General features: G+C 37.8%; 1 protein-coding gene across 3 annotated transcripts in view; it reads right to left on the reverse strand.

The window, feature by feature from the left end:
* Nucleotides 1-22,954, reverse strand: part of LOC107713869 (leucine-rich repeat and fibronectin type III domain-containing protein 1-like protein) — a 167,887-nt gene that overhangs the window by 68,774 nt on the left and 76,159 nt on the right. Inside the window, exons 1-2 of one of the 3 annotated variants that reach the window (XM_016519514.1) lie at nucleotides 22,512-22,540; nucleotides 4,702-4,847 (exon numbers count right to left, since the gene is read on the reverse strand). In XM_016519514.1, the coding sequence (XP_016375000.1) occupies nucleotides 4,702-4,748 (47 nt within the window). In that variant the 5' untranslated portion in view covers nucleotides 4,749-4,847; nucleotides 22,512-22,540. Of the gene's footprint in view, nucleotides 1-4,701; nucleotides 4,848-6,610; nucleotides 6,677-22,511; nucleotides 22,541-22,954 lie in introns of those variants that run through there. The other 2 variants (XM_016519513.1, XM_016519512.1) reach the window with 2 other exon arrangements.

A 22,954-nucleotide genomic window follows, 5' to 3' on the forward strand; every position in this document is an offset into this window, starting at 1 on the left:
TAACACCCCTCTTTGTACAAAATCGAATTCAGATTTATTTATTTATTCATTTATTTTAAATCATCAAACAATTAATTTACAAAGAATTACCTGACAAACACATACTTCCCCAAATTCCCCAAATTTTGAATTTCTTGCAATTTGAATTTATTATTATTACTATTTTTTCATTGCTTTCACATTCAATTCCACAACACAAACTTCACATCTTAAAAATAGAGAGAGAGGAAAGAAAAACTCACAATAGATAAAAAGACTTCAAAGATTTGACTGTTGTTGCAATTCTCTCGATTTTGAATCTGTTCAATAAAGCGGTGCTGACCACGAAAGCGCTGTGAGACAAACACATAACAGTCTACAGCTGCAAAACAATCTGTATTGTTATTTATGTTTTTTTTTCCCCACTGAAAAACCCAAGTGGTCACTGTAACCAATGATAAAGCATCCATCATAAACCCAACAATGTGAAATCCCCATTCCTAGCATGCATCATTTTTATTATGCAATATGTAGAGCGGAGGAAAAAACAAAACAAGCGATTTTATGAAGGCATTATGAGACTAGAGAAACTCTGTGAACACGTGCTCAGTTTTTAATCACCAAAGCTATAATTATAACACTCAACGAACCAAACTACAGCCATTAGGTGCAGTCTTCATGGTGCTGCATGCATGAAAAGAATGACTGTGGTCTCTGTCAAGAAGCCCTGAAGACACGCAGAGGCTATCTTGCTTTCCCAGACACTAACGGCTGATTCACTGAATTATCCTTCTTGCTCAGTAACTGAGGCTGCCCTGCCGGCTTGATCCCCAACTTTCCTCGCAACTGCATAAATGAATTTCAAAACAGGGTGAGAGAGAGAGCAATAGAGCGGGAGCTGAGGTGGAAGGTCGCAATAAGCCGATGTAAATGGAGTCTGTTGCCAATGGCGGAGGAAAACTAAAGGATGGAAATGGAGAGATGCTGCTAGAAGAGGCAGAGACGGAAATGCATATGCACGGGCCATCACAATGAGAGCACGACGGGATCTCATTAGGATCCAATCCGACTGCATTTATCTTTGTTTGTCCAATTCCTAATGACCGCTGCGCCTCGACGGTGCCTGTTCCCATCCTCACTCTCCTGCACACAGTTGGCACCACTGGACGCCCTGAAGCACCTGCTGCTCGTCAATGAGGGCATCCAGCCACCGACAGAGCTGCCAAATGCCATCAGCCCGACTGACCGAAGCGTTAGCATCCTCCTGCCACCACGAGTCTCGTCCAGAACTGCCTCTTACTGCCCAAACATGCATCTCTAATGCAGCTGAACACAGTGTGTAAAAACACAACATAAGACTGATATGGGCCAATTTATATTAAAGTCTTTAACGACTTACTGTGCTGATTACATGTGACAGCTCTAGTATACTCTGGTGTGTTTTTTTTTTTTTACTTTTATTTAAAAAGGATGCATTAAATTGATCAGCAGTGACAAGTTAGTTATAATGTAACAAAATATTTCTATTTCTATCTATGCTGTTCTTTTGAACTTTCTACTCATCAAAGAATCCTGGAAAATAAAACGTATCACAGTTTTCACAAAAAATATGAAGCAGCACAGCTGTTTTCAACATTGCTAATAATCAGAAATGTTTCTTGAGCAGCAAATCAGCATATTAGAATGATTTCTGAAGATCATGTGACACTGAAGACTGGAGTAATGATGCTGAAAATACAGCTTTGATCGCAGCAATCAAATTTTTATTTTATTTATTTTTTTATTATATTCAAATAGAAAACAGTTCTTTTAAATTGCAATTATATTTCACATTTTAAAAATATAAATAAAATATAAAATATAATAATAATAATAATAAGTAAATTAAAAAAATCTAAAAAGTAAAATTATTTAAAAAATAAAAAGTAAAACTACAAAAAGTAAAGTTATTCAAAAAATGTAATTACTAAATAAGTAAGTAAATAAATAAATTAATTAATTAATTAATTACAAACAATTAAAATGTAAAAAGGTAAATAATTTATGGATAGATGGATAGATGATTTTAGGTGTTTATCAATTAGAATACATACAGAATGTGTCTAAATCACAAACAGAATCGCACATGTTGATCAGAAGAGTCCAGATGTTCTCTAAATGATGGGTTGGCGAAAAAAGAAAAATCAAAACAAAAATGAGACTTTGAACTGGACATATTCAGCAGAACATCTGCCTGGGCGTTTGCTTACAAAACACACACAAATGTGTCTCCCGGCAACAGAATGATTTTCCATTGATAATGAGATGGGGCGTCAGTCATAACCCCATCGTTTTGATTATGAGGCTGTGAAAACATTTATTCCACATCAGCAAAAACACATTCAATTTTCACTGATTCGCTTTACAAATACTGAAAATGAGGCTGAACTCTGTCCACCGAACATCTGTTTCTTACTCCGAGTTGATCTGAAGCTCATCTACACAAAAGTCTGGATAAATTTACACTTCTCAAGAATCATCTCACATCCAGGGTTCAAGATCAGTGTCCCTTTGTGAAGGAGGATCTCTAGGGAATCCAAATTCAGACGGCATGGGTTCTCTCGCTGTCACCGTCGAATCGATTCGAGCCACCGCAGACACGCCGGAGAGTCAAAGGGTCGCTGGCTTCCCTGCGGTATGGCCATTTAGTGCTCTTAAAAACCTCCCCTCCCGCCAAGACTAAACTCACAAGAACAAGACCAGCGAAATGGCCAAAAGAGACCAGACGTGTACAATAATTTCAGACAATAGCTGTGCAGAATACATCTGTGGATTTGTGAGATTCTGGGCTGCACTGCATTAATTTAGTTTTCTAGCTCATTTTTAGCTGTATTGAATGCTTGACTACATGGCCAAAAGTAAGTGGACACCTTCTAATTAACAAGTTCGGCTAACTCAGTTATACTGATTAAAAACGGCTGCTTAGAATCAAACGAACAGCCATGAAACCTCAGCAGACAAAGGATTTTTTGTAGAACCGAGACTGTTTCCAGCATGATAGCGCACCGGTGCACAAAGCGAGGAGCATAAAGAAATGGTTTGTTGAGTCTAGGTTAGAAGAGCTTGACTGGCCTGCATAAAGCCAGACTGAAACCCCACTGAGAAGCTTCACGATGAATCTGAGCGCCGGCTGTGAGTCAGAGCCCAACGCTCAACATCACGCCGACCTCACGGATGCTTTATATCTGAATTGAGAAAATCTCCACAGCCGTGATCTAGTGGAAACTCTTTCCAGAAGAGTGGAAGCTGTTAAAGCAGATGGTTTTGAATTGAGAAGCTCAACAAGCTCATGTAGGTGTAGTGTTCAGGTGTCCACGTACACTACTGTGCAAAAGGCTTTGGCCATTAGTATGTTATAGTCATTTATTTTGCTGTAGTGTCAGTAGGAAATATCCGTTTACATTTCCAAACATTCCTTTTGATTCCTTTAAATCCAGAAGAACTGTAGCAATGTCTCCAAGATACATTAAGAAACCTACCTGCAATTTAAACTGATATTTCCTACTTTTTTTCCACTTACCCTTTTTTTGATGAAAATATTAATGGCCTAAAACGTTTGCACAGTAGTATATATTTGGTCATATAGTGTGTATTAGGGGTCAAGCACAGAAGCGCTCCTTCTATCTTTGTACACATTCTAGACAAATTTGCATACTGTTTTCAGCTACTCCTCCTACAATATTTGTCCAATCTTATGCCCTGTCCACACGAACGCGGTTATTTTTAAAACCGCAGCTTTTTCTACGCGGTTAGGTCATTTGTCCACACGCAAACGCAGCACCAGGTCACTGAAACCGAACATTTTTGAAAACGCCTGCCAGGGTGCCGATTTTCAGAAACTCCAGTTGCAGTGTTATCGTGTAGACAGCGAAACCGGAGTTTTGGCTTGTGACGTCGGAGCATGCGCTGTTATCTCCACCTACTGGAAACTTTTTCAGGCTTCTGATTGGCCAACATGGCTTTATGGTTGAGATAATATCGCCACCTGTTGGTTTGGCATGCTCTTGACAGTTTGCGTTTTCATGTGGATGGAGATTTTTTTAAAAACGGAAGAAGGAAAAACTCAGTTTATAAAAATACCCGTGTACGTGTGGACATGGCCTTAGTGCAGCTAAATAAGTGGGAAAAATCACAGCCTTTGTGGTTTGATAATCGGACTAAGAAATTTTAGTATTATTTTGATCAATCAGGTTCAATCGTCACTAACGCTGCCTAATAGATCATCTTCAGGCCAAACCTCACAAAATTAACTTATTTTTTTATTTTTTTATTTTTTTAAAGAACAAAGTTCCTGAGTTCCAAAGATGCCAATCATGGTGACAGTTACTATCTTGCAACATCATCTGTGCATATTAACACAAATCTTTGCCAAAATGTCCTGATTGCCCTATGAATGATGCCAAATGCTATAAAGATATAAATACTGGTAAATCTACTTATATTCCTTAAACTAATTTATATTACGTAACCAAAGGGAGTCGTATGACCAGACAAATCTGCTCCAACGTACAATTGGCGTGTGCCATTGGGGCTTGGCTGCATAATTGCTGCCTGCAGCTAAATTTGCCATTGCTTTCCCTCACGGGTAAAGTGCAAACATCGAGAGGCCTGTCTAGTTTCAGACCTGTAAATAAGACTGAATGTCAGTGTGGCGTCACCACAGAACAACAGGACTTCACTGACCTTCTGAGAGGCCGACCCAGCATTCTCAAGTCCTTCAGCCTGTCCATTTTCTCCTCTCTTCAGGGTGTGACGACTCCACGCTACTGAGCCAGATACAGGAGCTCCACGGCAGTCATTGAGTCATTGGCTATGATACACCAATCTGTCTGTGGGAAAAAGAGAGGGAGTGAGAACCAAAATAGATGAAGACAAAATGACTGTCAAAGCACTTGAGCAGTGTATCGCGTTTTCTTATATTTACACAGCTAAGGGTAATTGATTATATTCAAGTCAAAAACACTGACTGAGCGCATAGACACTCTATCTTATTGCTGAGTGGAGCCCAGTGTTGAGAAATGGTGATTGTTCTTCATTCATCAGCTCTCGAGAGTTGAAGAGACAAAAGTGTGAGATAAATGACAGGCTTTCCCTCAGCTTTAGAATCAAAGTGGTCCCGAATTACAGAGTGGTGATTTTTATGTTGGCCGCTGTATGTTCTAGCTGTGTAATTGGCATACGTTGGTGCAAATGGTGGAGTTACCATGTTCAGGAGAGACTAAATTACCATTCATTATGATGGAACAATACAAACAGAGAGTGAAGCTCCACGGTTTTCTACAATAAATAGATAAGTTCTAGGTGAACTGGTAAAAATGGGTGTAATTACAAAAGAATGTTTGAAATACATAAAACGTTAAAGCTAAAGCTGCATGATCGTGACAAAAATCGTAATTGTCAATTAATCCCCTTGATACTGTAATCACTCTTACATTCACATGACAGAATTTGCATATAAATTAGGGCTGCAAATGAAACATGTTAATTTAGTGTTATTAATTAAGTACTAAAAATAAAACATTCCAAAATTAATGTCATTAATGAAGGCCCCTCTCAGAAATGCAAAGACATTCATCTGCAGTTTGGGGTTTTAAGATTTTATTTATTCATTAATTTATTGCTTTGAAACAATTTAATACTTTTAATCAGAAAGGATGCATTAAATTGACAATAAACATTTAGAATGGTACAAAATAAATGATTTCTGAAGGATCACGTGACACTGCAGACTGGTATAATGATGCTGAAAATTCAGCTTTGCATCACAAAGAATAAATTAAATTTTTAAATATATTCAAATAGAAAATAGCTATTTTAATTTGTAATAACATTTCACAAGTATAATGTTTTACTGCATTTTTGATCAAATAGATGCAGCCTTAGTGAGTAATATGAGACTTCTTTCAAAAACATCTTAACCAACCCCAAACATTTGAATGGTAGTATACATAAACTATCAATTAAACATAATTAAATATACAGCCACCAAATCTACCTGCTGCAGGTCAGTGATGGGCACAATTTCAATCATATAGAAATGAACACTGTGTTTGCATTGTCTATTTAATGATTCTCTCATCTGCCTCAATAATGCAGACTAATGTCCTTGAATTGTCTTTAATTATGGGGGTTCAGCCACAAATATTCACATATGTGATTATTTGTAATTAATTTGATTAATCAATTGCCATATCTTTTAATTAATCCGATTACAATTTTTAATCGTTTGATAGCTCTAATTAAACATAAGTAAGTCAAGACAGTGGTTAAACAGTACCTTCACATTGGCCCTCTGAGCAGCATAAAAACACATTCCCAATTATGCCCAGAAAGTGAGCAACGTGACAATACTAGCGCGCTCCCAGCCATTAAAATCACCGAAGCTGTCACTGTAAGTTTACACAGTTTGAGCCCTGCAGTTCAGCGTGAGTTCACTGAGTTCTGGACTCGCAAATGTGCCCCTTAAAATCAACATAGCTGTCTCTACTGCAGATAAATATCTCATTTACACCTCGCTATATTGGCTGTTACACCGATTGCACTGCAAGCCAGCGGCACGACATGTAACAAATCCAAAAGAATTCCAAATTACCAACGGTTCATTTCGCTTTGGTTCTTCACGTGCCATCGCGGACCGAAATGAAACATGAAACACAGATCAGATTGCTTATAACTCGCTCATTAAGGACCAGCTGTTATTATTCATGGTAAATATAGACGGTTTTAAATGCCTCCGATTGGCCATTACATTAATGTGCATGACTGACGTGGCTTTGATTGGTTACAAAGCTCAACATCATCAAAAATACACAACCTTTCTGCAAAACTCCCAAAACTATATATGTACAACTGACTGCAGTTTACATTTCAGTCTAAATGAACACCTTTTCACACAAACTATGATTACAGGGCAGATAATTAGTTATTAAAGGGTTATTTTTGTGTGGTTCCTTGCACAATACTACGTTATGAGCTCCAAACACTTTTTAACATTGTAAAGTAATACATTTTGATGTTTGCATCACATAACCAGCTCCATATGTACGGCTTTTCTAGCATAGTAAACTTGCTTGTTAGCACACCTGGTACAGCATTACCCTTGCATTGCGAAGTGAGTCCTGTGAAACACGAGTCATGATAAAATAATTTAAAGACTTGTATAAGCAAAATAAAATGGCATGGCTGCTTCAGCAAATGTGTTTTTATCTCATGTTTGCTTTTGTTAACCCTATCAGTTAGGTTTAGTATAGATGCTACATTATTTTCAAACACGATAAACCTTTTAGCGCCATTCACCATTTAATTTCCAAACTGCCTCAAAACATACAACAATCAATGTAATAAAACATTGCCATAGTCACATTAATCTGTTTTAGATAAAAATGAGCATGATTTTAGTGATTTTTCACTTTGAAAGTGTCAGCAAACATGCAAGAAACATAATTATATATTTTTTTGCAGAAATGTTGCTACAGGCTCCAATGAGTCTGGTTTAAAAAAAAATAAAATGTAGAAGTAGAAAACTTGACATGCATGAAAACATGAATAGGTAATCATGGTTGCAAAAATTGTAATGCGTATTTGATTATTGTGCAGTCCTAACTGAAATCTTACACTGCATTGCATCAAATTAGAAATAAATTTATGTTCCGAGGTATTTATGTTGCTGCAAATTTAAGGGTTAAAATGTTATGTGCTCTATGCATCCAAATCAACGTGCATAACAACTTCTACAATAAATACAGTCATAACACAGATAAGAACAACCGTTAGTCTTCATGCATTAGTAAAAAAGCAATTCAGAGATAGACAGGTACAGTCTGTCCAAAGGCAGAGCAAACGTTTAGATGTTACATCAGATAAATCTGTGATAGGCAGTGAAGGAAAATGTGCATTTGAATATTCCCTACTGAGGTTTTACTATTCTTTTTTTCCCAAGGAAATATGCTTTAATTAAAGCCAGTGGGAACTGTTGGGTCACATTGGCAAATATACACTGCTTGACTGCAATTGTGTAAGCCTTGAAATTCAAAAGCTGAAGCAAAATCCCCTTTGAGCACCTCAGGGATTGGAGCTGAGGAGACGAGAAACCTTCAAAAATCACTTCATTTGCCATTTCTATCAGCATTTGACTTCCTGACCTTTGAATAAAAATGCAGAAAAGCTCTCTTGTAGGCTTATATTCAATTGTCTAATGTGTACAGAGTTACATAAAAGTATGGCATAAAAGTAATGAACAGAACATACAATTTTTCAAGGACACACTACAAGCTTAGACTGTTATACTGAGTTAATTAAACAAGATACTGTTCCACAGTGAGTATTTAAAACAAAAGTAAAACACGAAGTGGTTCGGTTATATGACTAGTTGCTTTTCTAGTCATTTCAACAAATAATCTTTTTCTTATTTCCTTCAAACATCCCTGGTTTTCTTTCCCATCATTAGATCTGCAGATTGCAAATGAGTCACATCTAAGAAAATGCCAAACTTTCATCAGACGCCGCTACTGAGCTGAGAAGTGACACCGCTCCGCAATACGTGCACATACACACTAGCATATGCGCGCACATACACACTTGTTCACGACATTGCTTAACTTCTCAGGCATGACATCAAGGAATCGCTTCGTGTCAAATCTTTCCATTCCGATAAAAGTGAAACGCTCGTCCAAATAAGTCCAATCTGGCAACCTGAGCGAAGGAAGGCGAGTTTACGAGAGGCGCGATCGGCATCAGTGCACTCCTCCTTTCCGAACAGGCCTGCTGTCGACACTTTTACAACAAGCATGCGTCAGATCTCCATGTTGTTAGCGATCTAACTTCTCAAGCATCCCTCTGTGGTTTATATAACATAATACACAAGGACAGGATATTTACATTTCTTTATGTCAGTGCTTTTACCCAAAGCGAATTACAAATGAGGAATGCTGATGCAGGTGCATATCATAAAGAGTGAATGTCCACAAAGAGCATCGGAGGCAAGAGGTTTTATTTTTACATTTACATTTAATCATTTAGTAGATGCTTTTATCCACAGTGAAGCAATCAGACAAACGAGAGAGCAACAGTATACAAGTGCTGTGACAAGTCTCAGTTAGTCTAGCACAGTACACATAACTAGTTTTTTTTTTTTATAGAATAGAATAGAATAGAATAGAATATGTAAGTGCTAGTATTAGTTCGTCAGGTGCTGGCGAAAAAGATGTGTCTTTAGACGTTTTTTTGAAAATGCCCAAAGACTCAGCTTAAAATTACTATCACAGTGATCAAAAATGCCTGCCAAATTCGAGATACAGCAAAAACGTCTACTGTAAAATGAACCTAAATTCATTACGGCTGTCATGATTAAAGTTAAGTGTGAAAATGAAGGTCATACAGTGCCGTTGTGTTACAGGCGTCCCGAGTTCGAATCCTGGTTTGAGGACCTTTCCTGATCCCACCCCCTTTCTCTCTCCCACTTTGCTTCTTGTCAACTCTAAACTGTCCTTTCATCATACTCAAAAAAAAAGTGACCCCAAAAAAGTGAAAAGACATACAAAGTGTAGATTGTGGAATTTCCTCATGTAGCATTTGATTTATTTTGTAGCGTTGAGCATTATAACCAATCACACACATTTCTGTTGAGCTTATGAATGCAATGGCCAATCAGAGGCGTTTAGTTTAGTCAATGCTGAAAACAGAGTCTGTTTCAAAGCTCGCGTTTACATTATTACATTAAAATTATGAGTTCTGCACTCTTGCAAAATGTCTCATTATAAACAATAAAATACAGATACAATGTAATTAAGAGACGCATTTAGCAGTGTAGACAGCTTCAGTGATTATAACCAGAGTTTGATGGTTTTATTGTCATGAACCACTACAGTGACAGGGAATGTTTTTTACTCACTTTCTGTGTATAATTTATTCACCATTTTTATATACTTTATAACTATTTATATACTTCATGCAGACAATTTACTATGTAAATGTATTTGTAAATAAACATAAATGTCATGTCAGAGCCTCTGTTCCACCTTTGCAGTGTAATAATGGCTTTCGTAGAAGCTGATAAAATTTAATTGGAAACAGTCTATAGTATCCTGACTGTTTGAAGAAACTGGTTACATTTAAGTATTTGGCATAAAATACAACAGTTAGTAAAGTAATTAGATAATAAGTAGATCACAATAATTGCTAGGGATGCTCCGATACCACTTTTTTCCAGTACTCGGCCGATACCGATAGCCTACTTTTATTTTTGGTACTTGCCGATACTAAGTACCGATACTGATATTTTCATTGTATTTGTAATTTTTTTAAATACTGGGTACAGAAACCAAAAGAATATGTATAATGTTGATTGGTTAACTTTATTTATCAAATAGATATATCCTTCAGTTATTTTCACACTTAATTATGCCCATTAAAACGTATTTTACAAGTTTTAGTTACTTTCACTGTTAATTTTTTGCTCTTTGGTACATCAATTTTAATTTAATAGCATTAGACCTGCTCCATTGCAGCGGCTCGGTACTGTAATCACGCATTTTGCTGTAATAATGCAGGGAACCACTCGTTATAAATCTTTCAGAAATATAATTAGCATTTTTCATCTGAAACGTGCTGCGATTTATATTCCAAAGCGACTCACATAATACAGAAATACTCATAAAGCAAGCAAAACATGCACAATGCGCGCACGTATTTGTATTACTGCAGAATGAGAGGGACAAGTACAGTACAGCCTAGCGCATTTACACTGGCTGATAGTTTCACCTTCGCCATAAAGTCGTGTATGCTTAAGGTTGAAAATAAATATTGTTTATAGTGAATGCCCCTATAAATGTTGTTTTATATTTACGATTTAGTTTTAATCCAAATGATGTGTGTGCTATATGAGCGAACATCACTGCAGCTTTTTGAAGCTGAAGTATTCTACAGCGTCTAATACTTCAGCTTCATTCATCGTACCCAAAGACAAACTGCAGTGCTTTACAACTATAGGACAGGAAGAGCTAAATAAACTTATCACTGCATCTAAACCAACAACATGTTTATTATATCCTGTACCCACTAAATTACTGAAAGAGTTGTTACCTGTAGCAGAAGAACTGCTTCTCAATATTATTAACTCGTCGTTGTCTTTAGGTCACGTCCCAAAACCATTCAAGCCGGCGGTTATTAAGCCTCTTATTAAGAAACCACAACTAGATACTAGTGAACTGGCAAATTACAGACCCATCTCAAATCTTCCTTTTATGTCAAAAATTTTAGAAAAAGTTGTGTCTGCACAATTGCGCTCCTTCCTGCAAAAAAAAGATCTCTATGAAGAATTTCAGTCAGGTTTCAGGCCCCACAATAGCACAGAAACTGCACTTGTTAAAATTACAAATGACTTGCTTCTTGCGTCAGACCAAGGCTGTATCTCATTGCTAGTTTTACTTGATCATAATGCTGCGTTCGACACTATAGATCATGACATACTCATAAATCGATTACAAAACTATACAGGTATTCAAGGGCAGGCTTTAAGATGGTTTAGATCCTACCTGTCCGATCACTACTACTTTGTTCCTTTAAATGGGGAGTCATCTCAATTATCACCAGTAAAATATGGAGTGCCACAAGGATCTGTCCTAGGTCCTCTGCTATTTTCAATATACATGTTGCCCCTTGGTAATATTATTAAAAAATACGGATTAGTTTCCACTGTTATGCCGATGATACTCAACTATATATCTCAACAAGACCAGATGAAACTTCTAAATTATCTAAGATAACAGAGTGTGTTAAAAATGTAAAAGATTGGATGACCAATAATTTTCTCCTATTAAACTCGGATAAGACAGAGATATTACTTATTGGACCAAAAGACAGTACACAGAATCTCGTGGATTACAATTTGCAACTAGACGGATGTACGGTTACTTCCTCTACAGTCAAAAATCTGGGTGTTATATTAGATAGCAACTTGTCTTTTGAAAATCATATTTCCCATGTTACAAAAACAGCATTCTTCCATCTTAGAAACATTGCCAAACTACGAAATATGTTACCTGTTTCTGATGCAGAAAAGCTAGTTCATGCATTCATGACCTCTAGACTGGACTATTGTAATGCACTGCTAGGTGGTTGTCCTGCATCCTCAATAAACAAGCTACAGGTAGTCCAAAATGCAGCGGCTAGAGTCCTTACCAGGTCAAGAAAATATGATCATATTACCCCAATTTTACAGTCTCTGCACTGGCTACCTATTAAGTTCCGTATCAGTTACAAAATATTATTACTTGCCTATAAGGCCCTTAATGGGCTAGCTCCTGCGTACCTAACTAGTCTTCTACCACGCTACAATCCATCACGCTCCCTAAGGTCGCAAAACTCTGGACTTTTGGTAGTACCTAGGATAGCAAAGTCCACTAAAGGAGGTAGAGCTTTTTCGCATTTGGCTCCCAAACTCTGGAATAGCCTTCCTGATAACGTTCGGGGTTCAGACACACTCTCTCTGTTTAAATCTAGATTAAAGACACATCTCTTTGGCCAAGCATTCAAATAATGCATATCATAATCTTGTACTGCAGTTATATCTGATCAAATGCACATTATTATTCTTTAGCTTGGGTTAAACAAATCAATTTTGCTTGGTTGGAACAGCAGCTACGCTAATTATGTCCCTATTTGTTTCTCTGTTTTTGCCACAGGATTGACATCCCGTGGTAACTAGGATTTACACAAGCTTCAGTCTGGATCCAGAACACCTGAGAAGAGATGATGCCAACCCCTCAGAGGACCTCAGATGATGCCAACCCTGAAACAACCCACCAGATCCAGTCTGTATCCAGATCAGATGGTCACTGCAGTCACCCGGATCCAGTACGTATTCAGACCAGATGGTGGATCAGCACCTAGAGAGGACCTCTACAGCCCTGAAAGACAGCGGAGACCAGGACAACTAGATGAACACCAGATACAGATGTTATTCCCCTGTAAAGACCTTGTCTCAGACGACCACCGGGACAAGACCACAGGAACCAGATGAGTCTTCTGCACAATGTGACTTTGCTGCAGCCTGAAATTGAACTGCTGGTTTGGTCTGGCCAGAGGAGAACTGGCCCCCCGACTGAGCCTGGTTTCTCCCAAGGTTTTTTCTCCATTCTGTCACCGATGGAGTTTTGGTTCCTTGCCGCTGTCGCCTCTGGCTTGCTTAGTTGGGGACACTTCATTTCCAGCGATATTGTTGACTTGATTGCAAATGATTGCAAAGATACTATTTAAACTGAACTGAGCTGAATGAAGACATCACTGAATTCAATGATGAACTGTCTTTAACTGGAAAATTAGTGTTTACTATTGTCATTTTGCATTATTGACACACTATTTTCCTAATTAATGCTGTTCAGTTGCTTTGACACAATCTGTATTGTTAAAAGCGCTATATAAATAAAGGTGACTTGACTTGACTTGACCATGTGCCTCTATTGTGGGACATCTTGTGTATTTAAAGAAAGAAAGAAACTTGTTAAACAAGTCAAAAACCGGTTGAAATCACACATGAGCTGTAAGAGGATCGGGAGAACCATGCAAATCTTAACAAACATAGTCCATTTCATTGCTCGCTGATAATAAATCAGGCCTTACAGGATTTTTCATTAGGAAAATAAAAATGGGACCTGGAACCAGAAGAGCAGGGCCATTCCAAGCCAAGACTTCCATTCATGGATCTTCCATCACGCTCCCATACACATCAACAAGCAGATCCCACAAGACAATTTCTGGCAAGAGAAGTCTGGACAAGCCAGCTTTTGAAAAAAGATGTGTGTCCACTCAGCCTTAGAAAAGTCCCTTTATGCCTGCATAAACAGGGGCCTGAGGTAATCACTAGACTGGACTGACAGTCTTTTGGCAGTGAGGGGCAGAGCAGTCAACACATAGACAGCAGAGCTCTGGAGATACCAATAAATATTCAAGACACCATTGTTAGAAAGACTTCTTGTCATTCGGTTGTATCGGTCGTGTTGATCATACAATTATGGTTTATCGATTCCCGGCCAGTGCATTTCCTTTGGTTTGGGCTGAAGTGAAAGCAGAACTCCTTCTGTAACCTCTGGCTGCACCAAAACCTTTTGGATGTGTCGTTTGGTGGCAGAAAAACAATATCTCTCCCCGTAGGGCAATCGAACACTAGTCTTCCGCGTGACAAGCGGAGATACTGTCCACTTTACAAACGAGGAGTTGTGCATGTATGAGTCTGTCCCCAGCTAACACCACTGCACCGACATCACTAAAGACTTTTTGACTTCCTGTTTGTTGCTATCGTGTGTTTTGAGTTTGAGCTCCGTCAAGTTAATTCTTTGTCGTCTAATTTTTTTATCTTAAAATCAATTTTATACACCATCATTTTCGTTTCTATAACGTGTGAATATATCCCCTATCGTATTCTACAACAAAAACAATCAGAGCGCCTTGTTATCACTAGTTTTATTTTGATTTCCCGAGTCCGCTATTAGCAAATAGCCCGCTAGCATCGCCAGCGTGGTTGCCGCTAATCTCGCTTACATTACTAATACTCTATTCACACACATTACCATTGTTTTACTCACTGTTACTTGCTTTAATGGCGGATGTGTGTCTACCTTTGAGTGCAGGTGAGGACACGTTCAAGCTGCATTCGGTGCAGCTCGAGCTGGAGGCCGTGGAGAAGCAGATCCGCGACCTGTTGGTGAGGCAGACCCAGCTGAGAGAGCAGAGAGCCGCGCTGGAATCATCCCAGGCTGACGCTCACAAGTCCGAGGTAAGTATACAGCGCGCTGCTAATTCTCCCACCACCTCTACTCCGTGTGTTTCTCTGCACAGGCCCGGTGCACCCAGGACGCGATCTTCCCAGATGTTCTTCACTCCGGCGCCGGGACACCACGGACCCTGGGTGCAGCCGCAGCGGAAGACGCGAGCCAGGCCCCGGGCGACGACCTCTCCCCCTCCGCCGCCTCCGGTCTTCGAGATCTCCACCCGGAACCGCTTCGCTCCCCTCCGCGAGACGGAACGCGACGCTGTGATCATCGGAGACTCCATCGTCCGGCACGTCCGTGCTACGTTAGCTGAAGGTAAAGTGCACACTCACTGTTTCCCTGGTGCTCGTGTTCTCGATGTTTCTGCGCAGATACCCGCGATCCTGAAGGGCGACGAGAGCACCGGAGCGGTCGTGCTTCACGCGGGGGTTAACGACACCAAGCTGCGGCAGACGGAGACACTGAAGAGGGACTTCAGGAGCCTGATCGAGACGGTGCGCCGCACATCGCCCGCGACGACGATCATCGTGTCAGGACCGCTTCCCACGTATCGACGAGGACATGAAAGGTTCAGTAGACTTTTTGCTTTAAATGAATGGTTATTGTCATGGTGTAAAGAACAGAAACTGCTCTTTGTTAATAATTGGAATCTTTTCTGGGAGCGTCCTAGGCTTTTTCGCGCTGATGGCCTGCACCCCAGCAGAGTCGGAGCGGAACTCATGTCGGACAACATCTCCAGGACGCTACGCTCCATATGACTAGTAAGTCAAATCTCAAATAACTGCCCTGATGACTTTTGTTCTACCCGCTTAAATGATAGAAGTACTTGTGCTGTCCAATCTATAAAGACTGTGTCTGTTCCCCGAATAGTGAGGTCAAAATATAAATTTAATGCAGGATCTAGAAAAAATCTTATCGTGATTAAACCAGAAAAATGTAAAATAAATGAACAAAAACAATTTTTAAAGTTTGGGCTCCTAAACATTAGATCACTCTCACCCAAAGCAGTTATTGTAAATGAAATGATCACAGATAATCGTTTTGATGTACTCTGCTTGACTGAAACCTGGCTAAAACCTAATGATTATATTGGTCTAAATGAGTCTACTCCACCAAGCTACTGTTATAAGCATGAGCCCCGTCAGACTGGTCGTGGCGGCGGTGTTGCAACAATATATAGTGATATTCTCAATGTTACTCAGAAGACAGGATACAGGTTTAACTCATTCGAAATACTTCTGCTTAATGTTACACTGTCAGATATGCAAAAGAAATCTATTGTATCTCTTGCTCTGGCTACTGTGTATAGACCACCAGGGCCATATACAGATTTCCTAAAAGAATTTGCAGATTTTCTCTCAGACCTATTGGTTACTGTTGATAAAGCGCTAATTGTCGGAGATTTTAACATTCACGTTGATAATACAAATGATGCATTAGGACTTGCGTTTACTGACCTAATAAACTCTTTTGGAGTCAAGCAAAACGTCTCCGGGCCCACTCATCGTTTTAATCATACGCTAGATTTAATTATATCGCATGGAATTGATCTTACTGATATAGATATCGTACCTCAAAGTGATGATGTTACTGACCATTTCCTTGTATCGTGCATGCTGCGTATTACTGATATTAACTATATCGCTCCGCGTTATCGTCTGGGCAGAACTATTGTTCCAGCCACCAAAGACAGATTCACAAATAACCTGCCTGATTTATCTCAACTGCTCTGTGTACCCATAAGTACACATGAACTAGACGAAATGACTAGCAACATGGGCACTATCTTCTCTAATACATTAGAAGCTGTTGCCCCCATCAAATTGAAAAAGGTTAGAGAAAAACGTACTGCGCCATGGTACAACAGTAATACCCATTCTCTCAAGAAAAAAACTCGTAGTCTTGAGCGCAAATGGAGAAAAACTAACTTGGAAGTTTTTAGAATTGCGTGGAAAAACAGTATGTCCAGCTATAGACAGGCTCTAAAAGCTGCCAGGGCCGAGCATATCCACAAACTCATAGAAAATAACCAAAACAATCCAAGGTTTTTATTTAGCACAGTGGCTAGATTAACAAATAACCAGACGCCACCCGACCTACATATTCCCTCACAGTTTAATAGTAATGACTTTATGAATTTCTTCACTGATAAAATAGATAACATCAGAAATACAATAACAAATGTAGATTCTACAGCGTATAATACTTCAGCTTCATTCATCGCACCAAAAGATAAACTGCAGTGCTTTACAATTATAGGACAGGAAGAGCTAAATAAACTTATCACTGCATCTAAACCAACAACATGCCTGTTAGATCCTGTACCCACTAAATTACTGAAAGAGTTGTTACCTGTAGCAGAAGAACCGCTTCTCAATATTATTAACTCGTCGTTGTCTTTAGGTCACGTCCCAAAACCATTCAAGCTGGCGGTTATTAAGCCTCTTATTAAGAAACCACAACTAGATCCTAGTGAACTGGCAAATTACAGACCCATCTCAAATCTTCCTTTTATGTCTAAAATTTTAGAAAAAGTTGTGTCTGCTCAATTGCGCTCCTTCCTGCAAAAAAATGATCTCTATGAAGAATTTCAGTCAGGTTTCAGGCCCCACCATAGCACAGAAACTGCACTTGTTAAAATTACAAATGACTTGCTTCTTGCGTCAGACCAAGGCTGCATCTCATTGCTAGTTTTACTTGATCATAATGCTGCGTTCGACACTATAGATCATGACATACTCATAGATCGATTACAAAACTATACAGGTATTCAAGGGCAGGCTTTAAGATGGTTTAGATCCTACCTGTCCGATCGCTACCACTTTGTTCATTTAAATGGGGGGTCATCTCAATTATCACCAGTAAAATATGGAGTGCCACAAGGATCCGTCCTAGGTCCTCTGCTATTTTCGACATACATGTTGCCCCTTGGTAATATTATAAAAAAATACGGGATTAGTTTCCACTGTTAAGCTGATGATACTCAACTATATATCTCAACAAGACCAGATGAAACTTCTAAATTATAAGCTAACAGAGTGTGTTAAAAATGAAAAAGATTGGATGACCAATAATTTTCTCCTATTAAATTCGGATAAGACAGAGATATTACTTATTGGACCAAAAGACAGTACACAGAATCTCGTGGATTACAATTTGCAACTAGACGGATGTACAGTTACTTCCTCTACAGTCAAAAATCTGGGTGTTATATTAGATAGCAACTTGTCTTTTGAAAATCATATTTCCCATGTTACAAAAACAGCATTCTTCCATCTTAGAAACATTGCCAAACTACGAAATATGTTACCTGTTTCTGATGCAGAAAAGCTAGTTCATGCATTCATGACCTCTAGACTGGACTATTGTAATGCACTGCTAGGTGGTTGTCCTGCATCTTCAATAAACAAGCTACAGGTAGTCCAAAATGCAGCGGCTAGAGTCCTTACCAGGTCAAGAAAATATGATCATATTACCCCAATTTTACAGTCTCTGCACTGGCTACCTATTAAGTTCCGTATCAGTTACAAAATATTATTACTTGCCTATAAGGCCCTTAATGGGTTAGCTCCTGCGTACCTAACTAGTCTTCTACCACGCTACAATCCATCACACTCCCTAAGGTCGCAAAACTCTGGACTTTTGGTAGTACCTAGGATAGCAAAGTCCACTAAAGGAGGGAGAGCTTTTTCACATTTGGCTCCCAAACCATATCGGTATCGGCACATTCCTTATAATTGCCATAATGAAGGCAATAAATGCCACTGGAAAAACAATTCCAGAGGTCAAATATTGTCCTTTAATGGAAAAGTTTATTTCTGACCCTGTTTGGAGTCATCTTTATGTAACCTTTTAGCGGCCAGACCACAACATGTACATTAATAATTTGCAAAATTACCTCATGGACTTTCATAAACAGAGTTGGCAGAAAAGCAAGAGAATGTCTAATGTCAATTGATTCAGCTTGTTTGTATTCAGATTAATTTGGATATATTTCAGTTGCATGCTCATTGTGCTTATATATACAGTGGGTACGGAAAGTATTCAGACCCCCTTAAATCATAAATGACCTTTCTATTATCTTAATACATCATGTAAAAAAGCTTTCTAAATTGGTACATTATAAAATATGAATAAAAAAAAAACACACATCAAGGCTCAAACTCTGCAGTGCATTTAACAGATGCAATAATCAACGCAAAGGCAGCTGCTGAGTTTGCCGGTCTTACTGAATGGTTCACTAAAGAATCAGCTCAAAAATGTTGTTAGCTGGTGAATCGAGTTTTACTGTATGTTTGCTGGGATTATGATTTTAAGAAGCAATATTGAAGTTAAAATAAAGAATGTGATAGAAATCAAAATTATTTTTACTCGCTATTGTGTCTCAAACAAACATTTTTTTTTTTTTTTCAGATCTGAGTTAAATCAGTTGAATAATCAGTATTTTGGACAGAAATTCAGGTCACAAAGACTACACACATTTGCCCTATATAATAACATTCAAAAGTAATTCAGTATTTCAATCAGTACTGATAAAGATCAGTATTTTTTTTAAATACTTTTATTTAGGACACTTTAAAATGATCAAAAGTGACAGTAAAGACATTTACAATGTTACAAAATATTTATATTTCAAATAAATGCTGTTATTTTAAACTTTCTATTTATCAAAGTAAAAATAAGAAGAATAAAATGTATCACCGTTTCCACAAAAATATGAAGCAACACAATTATTTTCAAGAGTGATAATAATCAGAAATGTTTTTTAAGAAGCTAATCAGCTTATAATTAGAATGATTTCTGAAGGTCATGTGCCACTGAAGACTGGGGTAATGATGATGAAAATTCAGTTTTGATCACAGAAATAAATTACATTTTAACATATATTCACATAGAAAACAGTTATTTTAAATGTTAGTAATATTTTACAATATTACTGTTTTTATTGTATTTTTGATCAAATAAATTAAGCCTTGGTCAGGAGAAGAGTCTTTCAAAAACATATAAAATAGTGTTACTACCATGTTACCCAACCGTTCATGAAGACTAACACACAAAGATGTATTATTGTAATATAATATATTATATATAAACCTGGTTCTTGTGATTAGACTGTATGCCGAGAGTCAGGAATCTGACTATACACTATTCTCAGTGGTCCAGTTCATACGATGCCATCTGCTGCTAATGAGGTTATTATCATAATGGACGTGTAAATGTGCTGGAAAGACCCCTTATCTGTGATGTCAGCCATTTTCCCCTGCTTTTCTATCACTTGTAAGGGCAAATCCTCAACGAACTGAACGTTGGATTGGCATAGCAACAGTACTCGCTTTGGCTGTGATACGGTTCACATGCAAATAAGGCCAGAGTCGGGCAGGGGGTCGCAGGCTTTGTGACCTGAGACACAGAAGCAGCAGCAACCCCTGAGAGAGACAAATTAAGTGAGAGGGGGAGGAGGAGAGAGCGATAGATGAGAGAAAGAAATCTGAGAGTGAAGGACATCGAGAGCAACTGCTATTTCAAACTATAACAGTTTCAAAAGTACAAGTTATTTGAAAGTTGCTTCCCCAACATTTCATCTGACCACAATCACAAACCCACATGACTTTGGGCAAAGCCCTGATTAAATCACAGCGCATTATAATAAAAATGCAAACACTCCAAACCTTTTTATACAACAACCTCCCCTCAGAGATCACTCTTTTAATGACTAATTAAGTCAACAAACTCAAGGAGAGCTCCATAACAAACTCACTGATTTGCTCTTTATCAGAGCTCTTTGGAAATAAAATGGCACTCTAGATTAGCGGCTCTCAACTGGTGCAACTCAAAAATGAAAGGACAGGAGGGAGAAAACAATACTAATACAAATATCAAAATGCAATTAACCAAATTAGCATGTATTTACGATAGTAAAATATATAAGCTTATAAAATAGGGTAGAATATACTTTCAATATCTTGTTTTAAAGGCACAGTTCACCAAAAATCTTAATTTGGTCATCACTTACTATGTCAACCTGTGTGAATTTCTTACCTCTGTGGCACATAGAAAATATTTGGAGAACTTAGAATTTTATTTATTGGTTTATTTGTTTGTTTGTTTTATTTGAATTTTATTTATTTGGTTTATTTGTTTGTTTGAGTCATTTGTTTACCAACATTTTTCAAAATATTTTATTTTGTGTTTCAAAGAATAAAGAAAGTCATTCAAGTTAGTAATGACAAAAGGGTAAGTCAATTATGCCAATTTTCATTTTCATTCCATTTTTGGACGATCTATTGCTTTAAAGTCTCAGTATATATTTGTAGATTTATAAATATTTTCCAATTATGTAAAAAACAAAATAATAATAACAAATAAAATAAAATAAAAGTATATTAAACCTAAAAAAAAAGTATTAAAAAGTCTTTAAAAGTCTTAAAAAACAGTACAATCAATACAGTATATTAGCACTATGGGGTCATTCATTCCACATTATAATATACGCATAAAGGGTCATAAAGTTTAAAAAATAAATGCAAACGTGAGAGTGTGTGTGTGTGTGTGTGTGTGTGTGTGTGTGTGTGTGGGGGGGGGGTTATCTATCTGACACAGTTTTTTTATTTATTTTTAATTGAGTTAAAAGTATCAAAGGTTCTCACAAAAGCATGCTGCAATTCACTACTGCATGCAACAAAGTGCACTAATATATTATACATGGGTTACAGAGCTCACAATACATTTACATTTATGCTTTAATCCAGAGCAACTTTGCATTACATTCAGTTTCTGCAATCAAACACATGACCTTGGCATTGCTAGCAAAGCTCTACCATTAATATCAGACACGTAAACATAACATTTTATATATGTATAATTGAATGCACAGTCATTTGCATTTGTGCTCTGCATCAAAAATGTTTTAAATTTTTAATAACTCTTAATGACGCTCATTCACAATAGCAGTTTGAACGGTTAACACACTCACAGTAAGAATGAATGCAACAACAATCTTAACTTTCAAAAAAAACTAAAAACTCGTAATAAATGCTTACTGCACACAAACACGTAGAAGATGAAAACATCCCGAAAATAATCCCTAAACGAACCATTTTCCTCTTAGAATTAAAAACAATGAATGCTAGAATGCTTTTCCATCATGTGCAACACATACGCATCTGATGATGTGTTTTAATATTTCATTTGGCACAGGAGCAAATATCAAGCTGCCTAGTGTTTGTGCACAGCTGGCCGATTCTGATCTATTGTGCAACACACCGGGAACCTCAAACTTCCACGTATGAGAGGCAAACAGAATCATTCAGCACTGAACTCAAGTATTAATGTTACACCTGTGTTTTGATCAAATGAGAAAGAGATCTGCAGTCTGCTTTCTTTGTCAACTAAAGCTTGTATCGATTACAGTGCAGCATATGCGGAGTGTTTCAGACTTTAGTTGGTATAAAGATGAAACACTCTCATCTCCAGGAGAGGGTTTCCATTAGAGTCAGAGCTCTTCCACACTTTTGCTCTCGCTCTTTCTGTACGGATGCATCTTTTGTACCATCTCCTTGATACGAGCCTTTAGCAGGCCTTTCATTTTGCATTAAATTATAGAAAGACCTAGACAACAGATTAAAGAGAAGGAGAGAGGCGAGAGAATATAATCGAGGAACACAACAGAAAGCGGCTCTGTGTTGAGGCTGGGTTTGTTTAGTATATTTTGACGGCTGAATTATGTACCGTTCGTGTCAGGAATCCAGTGGCTCTTTTGCGTTTGCTGCTTGATTCCTGCAACTGATATTATACGACTTGCAACGGAGAGATCAGATGAGTTCAGACGAATGCCAAATCAAACTCTACTGAGAGAGAGCAGTGATCAAATACAACGGATCAAACTCAATGAGTCGCACAGAAGAGTTATGAATTTATAGAAACATAATAGAAATCGTTTCTAACAATACACACTATACTGTTCGAAAGTTTGGGGTCAATACATTTTATACATTTTCAATCATACTTTTATTCAGCAAAGATGTGTTAAATTGATACAAAATGATAAGGCTTGGATTGTTGGAAAATATTTATATTTTGATTTATTTATTTTTTATTCATCAAAGAATCCTAAAAAAAAATCACAGGTTCCAAAAAAAAAAAAAAATAAAAAAATAATAATAATAAAAAAA

Source organism: Sinocyclocheilus rhinocerous, unplaced genomic scaffold (genome assembly GCF_001515625.1).
Source record: "Sinocyclocheilus rhinocerous isolate Xijiao unplaced genomic scaffold, SAMN03320098_v1.1 scaffold929, whole genome shotgun sequence".
Taxonomy (NCBI): domain Eukaryota; kingdom Metazoa; phylum Chordata; class Actinopteri; order Cypriniformes; family Cyprinidae; genus Sinocyclocheilus; species Sinocyclocheilus rhinocerous.